Source organism: Grus americana, chromosome 19, assembly GCF_028858705.1.
Source record: "Grus americana isolate bGruAme1 chromosome 19, bGruAme1.mat, whole genome shotgun sequence".
In the NCBI taxonomy this organism is placed as follows: domain Eukaryota; kingdom Metazoa; phylum Chordata; class Aves; order Gruiformes; family Gruidae; genus Grus; species Grus americana.
This window is the reverse complement of record NC_072870.1, coordinates 13,085,873-13,094,094: the sequence shown is the minus strand read 5'-3', so window position 1 is coordinate 13,094,094 and position 8,222 is coordinate 13,085,873. Positions and strand designations below refer to the sequence as shown.

The following is an 8,222-nucleotide window of genomic DNA, read 5'->3' as shown; positions in this document are numbered from 1 at the left end:
CGAGGAGGGTTTGCTTTTCATCCAGCTGTAACTGTGCTCGTACAGGCGGTGCGGGAGAGGTGACGCAGCTTCCAGCATACCCCGCACAGAACAGGTACGAAGCATTACGCAATTCTGCACTCGCCGATGAGGACGGCGCTGCCCGCGCGACCCTGCTGTGGCCGCCCCGCGCGCGGGCCTTGTGACCGTTAGAGCGAAGCGCGCGGGGCGCGGCTGCGGAGGCCGCCGATTGGCTGCGGGAGCCGGCGGGGGGGGGGGGGGGGGGGGGGGGCTCGCGTGTGTCTGCGGCCGTTGCGCTGCTCGCGGGAGCAGCCGGGGGGAGGGGGCAGTTCCGTGCGGCGGCGCAGAGCGGAGTCGTTTTCTCCCCTTGTAAATTGCTAGAGGTTTTCGGGGATTAGTAAGCCTTTTCGTTTTAGTTCCTTTCTAAATTGTCCTACTTGCTGAGTTAGCTTTACGTCTGTCACTTGACGAACGGCACACTGTTGTCAGTCTCGGGAAGTCTGCGATGATTTAACCCCTGAAAGGCAGCTGAGGTAAAAATAAAACTTTCTTATGTCGTATAATTCATATTGAGGATCAGTTGTAAATTTTGTATTAGCAGTTTAAAAGGAAATAATTTTTATGGTAAGCTAACGAACAGATTTAGGGTTAGTAACTACAAATGGGTTACTTTATGATGGCGTCGCTCACGAGTTGGACAGCATGAGATACTGGGTTTTCAGAACAAAACTGCACAAAGTCCCACAGGTCTCACAATAATGCCTTGGAGGATTCCTCAGCTTTCAAAGTGACTGAGCACATTTTCAGAAACATAAGACGTTCATTGTTGTCAACCGCCGCTCAGCTATCTCAGCATTTCAGTTTGTTATGAATCATTTTGTCATCCCTTTTTAATTTGCTCATATTTCTAAAAGCCTAGGAATGTTACTGAGAGTACAGATAATAAAATTTTGTGGAAGACAACTAATATGCAGCCTGATTCGTATTCTGGGACTCATGCTGGCCAAAGTAAACCTCTGTTCAGACTGCCTTTGAGTTCAGATCTACTTAAGAAGTCATTGGAAATCTTCCAGTTATTATGGAAATGGCTCCAGTTCCTGCTCTAGCTGTTCATGTGACAAAAATCACTGCTTTCAAATAATTCATTTTAGCATGTTAAGAATCTGTTAAAAAAAAAAATCATATGGGGGGCCCGGGGGGAAGTATATCTAGATCAAGAGGAGCCAGAATGTACAAATCAAGGGACAGCCCATAGAAGCATTGCTCTCGTACAAATAGTTGCAGACTTCGCGTGTGCAGTGCCATATAAATTGATTCACAGGTCTGCCTTAGTAGTGGTCTGTGTAATTTATTTTGATCAGTGTTCAGCCTACTCATAGTTTTGCTTTGCCTCGTGAATCAGCAGCATTCTGAGTGTCTGTGACTACAGCTTTCCATCCTCCTGCATCAGTTAGCATATATTGTTCGCTTGCCTTGCACCCCATTGTCTGCTGCTGCTTGAATCTCTAGGTCCTTCTCCTCTCAGGCTAATGGCTTCAGTTCTAATGCCAACCCTGTCTTCTGAAGCCTGAATTTTTCTTTGGCTAACTCTGAAATGCCTGCGTTTTTCTAAAGACAGTGCTTCTTTAGCTGTAACCCTTTTTTTGCTCCTCTGGGGTACGTGCACATTTCTGTTTACACTGCAGCTGGCATGAGAGGCACTGTAGTTACCGGTTTTAATGATCACTGAGAGAATTTAGCTACTGTTTGAAATGAAAGATCATTAGCAGCTTTCTAGCTGTCACTGCACTGTATTTGCAGCTAACAGTTGCAGTTGCTTCCCACTTTTCTGTCTTGGACCAGCGCAACTTCTTTTGACCAATGCTACTTGCTTCTTTGTCACTTTGCTGTCTCTTTGAACCTTGTTGGGAACTCCGAGAAACCCTGCTCTGATCTAAACTACATCAGGGCTATACAGAGGGAGTGTAACTGCACCGTCTGATGTAATGCTTTTTTGTCTCCTTCATTTCTTCTGTCTGGCTCCCAATCTCTTTTGTCCCATGAAAGAATATAGTTGCCACAAAGATGGACCATACTGCAAAGGATATTTTATGACTGACATTTTAGATAGCCAGGTACTTCACGTGCCTTTCATTGGCTTTCACAATATTTATGCATTTCTGCAATAATTCGATCAAAAATTACTGGCTGAAGCTGTGGGATCTATCTCAATTAATGTCCAAAGAACACATTTTTATTTCCTGACAGATCTTTACTGGGAATGGGTGAAAGGAAGCACCACTGGCGTGTGGGTACTGTGCTTCTTCCACCGGGTGCAATAGCAGAAGGTTGCTAGAGGCAGTCTTGCTGTTCCCATAGCAACCAGTTTGTTTACCGTCCATGGAATATTTAGTCACACATTTAAAAAGAAACTATGTGCTGCTGCTGTGGAGATTGAGGCTGGAAGACAGTTGGGAGCAAATTCCCCCCCCAGGGACGTGGAACCGAGGATGCGGCAATTAGCCAGGGTTTGACCTTGGGCGCAGCCCAGGCTAGGAGCAGTATCAGCCAAGAGGTGTGTGAGGGAGAAGGGGGGTTGTTTGAAGGGTACCTGTGCTGGAGTGTGGGCAGAGCTGTGTGTTGCTGAGGTGCAGCTGTGTGCATTTGGGGTCAGGCATTTTCTCGGGAATGCTGGATGAGCACAGCACAAGAATAGGAAAATTGACAATCAAACTGCTGTGACTGCATATATTTTGGGCGTTGGTTTCACCCTACATTAAACCAGTGTCCCCGGTATGCTTTGTTCTTTGTTCTGCTTTAGCCCTTCCTAGACTTTTTGATTTCCTCATTAACTGCTGTATTTCCTCATTCAGCTTTTCAGGTCCCGTTTTCGTTTTTTTTTTTTTTCCCCTGCTAATGACCATTACATTTCCTTTTTACAACCTAGAGTTCATCCACCTCTCCAGCCATATTCTTAAACAGCCTTTACATGTCCAACCTGTGGGAGACTATTTAACTTTTATATTTGTTCACTTTTTCTCAGTTTTCTGTGATTTCCTTCCTCACCTTTCTTTCCCTTCTCTTCTCCCTCCTTTCACAGGCAGTCCATCTTTTCCTCTCCGTTCCACTTTCAAGCCTCTTTCTCACCTCCTAGCTTCCATTCCTACATTCCTCTGTTTCTTCATTATCCCACTCCAAACTCTCTCCCCTGCACCTTAGCAAAGTCTTGGGGAGCCTTGAGCAAGAAGTCATTTCTTTTCCTATCTGTGTCATTTTGCAGGTAAAAGAGGTAAGAATTTTTCTAACCCTCATGGACTTGTCTTCTCCCCTGCTTGCTCCTGCAGCCAAATATAATGCTATTCCTGTTTTCAGGTTCCACATTCTGAGCACTGACCTGCGTTATATCCAGAAACTTTCAAAAAAACAATGGCCAGACTGTTGCAAGCTCCACCCAAGTTTCATCCTTCAGAATGACACATTGCAAACAAGATGCAATGTGCCAGGACAGAGTCGCAGAAATCCAGGTCAGAGCGCACGATAGCTGAGAGTCAGAGGCTGCTGGATGAAATAGAAAAGACAACTCAGAAAACTCAAAGTGATGTCAACAAGAAAATAGGTAATCCCATGTGTTTTGCAAGTGTCAGGATGTGTTGAGCTATATGTTTGATGGACTTAGAAAATTAGTTGATAGTGAATAGGAATGTAAGTAAATTGCCATGCTCTCTGGTCTCATGGAAAAATTCAAAACACTTTAAAAAAATATTTTGAGGCAGGTTCTTTATTTCATACAAAATAAATTACTTCTCCAAAACACACAGAAAGCTATTCCAACCAAACCTCCTGACACAGGGTTGCAAAACTGTCTCCACACATCAGCCTGCAGCACTACATGCGCTCCTACTATGCAATAAGTCTGTTTTTAGCCATACCTACGATCTGACCCACGGTCCTCTGGCATATAAGATGGGCTTGTGTTACTACCTGTTTGCAATTTTCATTCTGCAGAACAGAGACAGGAAGATGTAAAATTCTGGAAGCAAGAATTGGATAATAAACTTGAACAAATTGTTCATGAGACAGAGGTACTGTTGACTTTCAAGACTAGGCTGGAGAGATCTTTGGAGAGCTGCAAAGAGCCACTCGTCATTGTCCAAAAGTGTCTCCTGAACAGGTGAGGTGATTAAGGAGAATAAAAATCTAGGTAATGAACCTTTAACAAATAATAAAAAAGGCTGCAAACTAAGGGCCTGCCCCTCTTTGCACTGGAGTCACAGTCTGGTTGAGGTGTTATAACACTGGGGAACCAAGGCCATAAATGAAAAACTTCCCCTGTGGCAAGGAAAAGCCTTCAATTTGGAAAGCTGGGGTTCATCATCTTCTGTTAACTGCAGGCATTTGAACAATGTGGCTGATGGCTTTTCCTCTTTTTGTTTAGGCAGAGACGAGCTGGGATTGACTTGGTACGTGATGAAGTGGAACAGGAACTGGTGAAGGAAGCTGAAGTCATCCAGGGGGTTATTGCTTTGCTTGGACGTACGTTGGAACAAACCAACGAGCAAATCAGGTGCGAGGCAAAGAGCGTAACTGAACACTGATTAGCTGAAAAGTAGGACAGCCATAATCCTGAGAAGCTGAAAGGTCAGGCTGAGCACAGGTCCAAAATTACCTTCAGTGCTAAACAGTTACAGGAGGTCAGTCCTAATTCATACCATTCCATCAGTAATGGTGAAAAGTTAACGTTTGTTAGAAAAGTACTTGCACATGATCCCTGGTCTTCTCATGATCCAGTCCTGTGCCTTTAATTCCAATGGGAATTGTACCATCAGTTTATATGGAGGTAGCTTCACGCTCTAGATTTTGGGACTTTGCAACTAGCAGTTTGTACATGAAGAATTCCGTAACAACATTTGTATTACCTAATGCACGTACGCATGCATGTTAGGGACACCTGTGAGTGCCTACACTTTGGCTTAGAGTCTGGTTGTTTCTCCTCCTAGACTAAACCGTTCAGCAAAATACAACCTGGAAATGGATCTGAAGGACAAGTTCACAGCTTTGATGATTGATGATTACTGTGCTAGCTTGACAAACAACACTCCTGATATCAGATATGCTGATAATGCAGTGAAAATAGAAGGAAAGTAAGTGGTTATTTAGTTCAATGAACATATAATAATTATACAGCTAGTATGAGTTGTTCCAGTAGTAGCAAGATTAAAGTAATTTTGTGTAAACCAGACTGTATCTGTCCATCGTCCGTCTGTTGTAGATTGTTTTTTATACTTCTGTCCATCACTTTAGTATCTGTGCAATATGTCTGTGAAATAAGCCACAGTAATCATGTTCCCAGGGAACTGCAGTTTACTAAAAGTTTTTGAGGCTCGCAGTTACCTAAGGAAGATTTTCACACATTGCTTAAACCCAGAATAGATTTACTAATCTAACTTCCTCTCTTCTCCCAGACTGTCCTAGTGGGGAAAACACTGGACTGGGACACATGAGGTGTGGAGTCAGTTCCTGACTCAGTCATTAACCTGTCAAATGCACCCCTTCTGTGTAGGTTAGTTAGTGTGAATGGTTTAGATGGAGAAATAAAAAAACAGGCTGAAAAGAGGAAACATACTGAGAAAACAGTGTGTATGTGTGCGTGAGAGAGTCTCCCAAGGACACTGTTGGCTCTGCAAGTAGTGACAAACTTGAAACACCAAGAGACTGACAGCTCTTGCTACTAGCACACTAGCATGCATCAACAACAGGTTGTACAGATAACTCAGACCACATCCAGAATGGTGTTGGCTGTTATATGCAAATGACAATTACAGCTTTATATATCCACCCAACGAAACAAGGAACCCTCTGAGGAACTTTCCAAACACCTGCTGCAAGCTACTGGTGCACAAATATGACCCTTTAATTCTGGGCATACATTTGGGGGTTGGCTTCCCAACTATTGCTCCAACCAGGTACTAGAAGTGACTGACTTATAGGTGGTGAACCGTGTGAGAGACTAATGTTTTGTGTAAAGAATTACCTGCTTTAATAGTAACAGCTGAATTATATTAGTAATAACAGCTTAATTAAAGAAAGGTGTTCTAAGGAATATTGGTTATTATCTGTGTTTCCCCAATAACAACTTAATCCTTTATCAGGGAAAGGAAACTCGCTCTGTGACTTTAGCAAATTCATTTCCATCCTGCCCTTGTCTACTTCATTCTGAAACAGAGAGGATCTTTATTTTGTATCTGTAGAATTCCCAGCACAACTGGGACATGTAGTTAATAGTCCTGCTTTGTTCTTGGTTTTGTGGAGTAATTACAGATTTATGAAGTCAGAGGGCCTGATGCTGTCAGTGGATGACCTTTTATTTTTAATCTCTTTCAGTTTTGTTAGCCCTGAAGACTGGCTAGATTTCTCAAACATAAGTGTTGAAAAGGCTGACAAGCAGAGAAACAATTCTTTGGCACTGAGGGCGCTGATTGATGGCATCCTCTCACAGACAGCGAATGATATGCGCAAGCAGTGTGAAATGGTGAATCTTGCGTTTACAAACAGGCTGAAGGAAGTCAAGGATGCCAAGCACAAGCTAGAGACGCTCCTTGCTATGGTAAGGGACACTCAGTGAAAAAGCGGAAACAACAGGCTTGGGTTATCTACCGGTTTTCTCAATTCCGTGGCTTGAGCTACGTTGCTTTAAGAATTTTACCTTAGCAATATTGGCAACCCCCTGCCACATTTTCCCCACCCCTCACCCCCCCCCCCCAAGTCATCTTCGATTTGATTTTTCTCAGCTCTGTGTGCACCACTACAGAGGTGAATTTCTGGAATCACTCACTCGGTAGGAGTGTTGCTGTAGACATCACTAAAGTCAAGATTTCCCTTGTGATTTTTAGTTACGTGGGGCTCCTGTAGAATTTTCACAATTGTGATACAAGAGCCTAATAAAATCAGGGTCAATGTGCTTGAAATTTGATACGTGAAAACTGAGTGTTAATGTTAAAAATTAATTCCTGAGCATAAATCTCCAGTTTCACTCAAAACAATGTCACCTGCTTTCCAATGAAGGAATCATAATCCTGGCTGACCTTTGTACAATATCCTTTGGTGAAATAACATCTTAACATAATGAGTGTTACTATAACTACTCAAGATGATGTTAATGATTTCACTCATTGTAAGAGACAGTGTTGGATTTGTAAAGGTGATGGATGAGACTGCCTCCCAGGAGGAGAACATTGCAGCCTTAAAGAAAGCAATCGCTGATAAAGAAGGACCCGTTAAAGTGGCTCAAACCCGCTTGGAAGCAAGAAACCATCGCCCCAACATGGAATTATGTTATGACACAGTACAATATGGGCTCATTAGTGAAGTTGAAGAGATTACAAAAAATATTCAAAGGCAAGTGGAAATAATGAAAGAGGGGGAAATATGTGGTATAGATGACCGGGTTAATTTAACGAGTAAATCTAACATTGGGTCCCAGCTATTCTCCCTGAAAGAACACTTTAAGGGAAGCTGCATGAATATTGTCTCTCTGTGAATCCCCTTCCATCTTTTTTTTTTTCACTCAGAATTCTTATCCCGTATGAAAAAAAACCCCAAACAAACCCAAACCCACAACTATCCATGTGTTTTCAGCTAATGTCTGTCCATATTGTCCCTGTTAGATTAAAGGACACACTGGCACAGGCTGAGACCGAGCTGAAAAGTCTGAGCCGCCAACAGCTTTCCTTGGAGGAGGAGATCCAGGTCAAGGAGAATACATTGTACATTGATGAAGTGCTCTGCATGCAAATGAGAGAGTCTGTTTACATTAACAACTTCTGAAGCTATCATACTAAGAGATTGTGTGTGCTCCAAAGAGCCAGCTCCTGCTGAAAATTTTATTGACAAACCTCCAGATTTACTGGTTTGGCTCAATGCTGTCCTGGTTCTAGTTGTGCAAGGTAAATAAAACACACCTAGTACTTACTGCTATCTGTTTCACAACTATCCATGCTCTAGAAGGCCTGATGAAGTCTCCCACTTGGCAATAAAATTCCAGAATAAGAAGAGACATCCCTTCTTCATTATTTATCATCTTGTGTGCAACCAATGATATCTATTGCCATTGAAAAGTCTAGAAGCTGTGGAAGCTAGAGCAAGAGTCTCCACAAAAATCACTTGCTGGAAAGCTGGGCAAGTGGGAGGGGTGACTCTCAGGACTAGCCATGGTATGTTTTATTCTTTACATCTGCTGTTAAGAA

The 8,222-nt window shown here is 42.9% G+C and overlaps 1 protein-coding gene across 3 annotated transcripts; it reads left to right on the top strand.

Moving 5' to 3' along the window:
* Nucleotides 1-317: 317 nt before the first annotated feature.
* On the top strand, nt 318-8,030 carry TEKT1 (tektin 1). 3 transcript variants are annotated; one of them, XM_054848110.1, is made up of 9 exons: nt 318-533; nt 3,080-3,268; nt 3,352-3,595; nt 3,985-4,150; nt 4,415-4,543; nt 4,977-5,120; nt 6,361-6,583; nt 7,178-7,374; nt 7,644-8,030. In XM_054848110.1, exons 3-9 carry the CDS (start codon nt 3,469-3,471, stop codon nt 7,801-7,803), a joined length of 1,146 nt encoding a protein of 381 aa, XP_054704085.1. In that variant the 5' UTR covers nt 318-533; nt 3,080-3,268; nt 3,352-3,468; the 3' UTR covers nt 7,804-8,030. The 3 variants fall into 3 exon arrangements, with proteins under 3 accessions (XP_054704085.1, XP_054704084.1, XP_054704083.1); XM_054848109.1 differs by lacking the exon at nt 3,080-3,268; XM_054848108.1 differs by lacking the exons at nt 318-533; nt 3,080-3,268 and adding an exon at nt 2,294-2,554.
* Nucleotides 8,031-8,222: the final 192 nt, after the last annotated feature.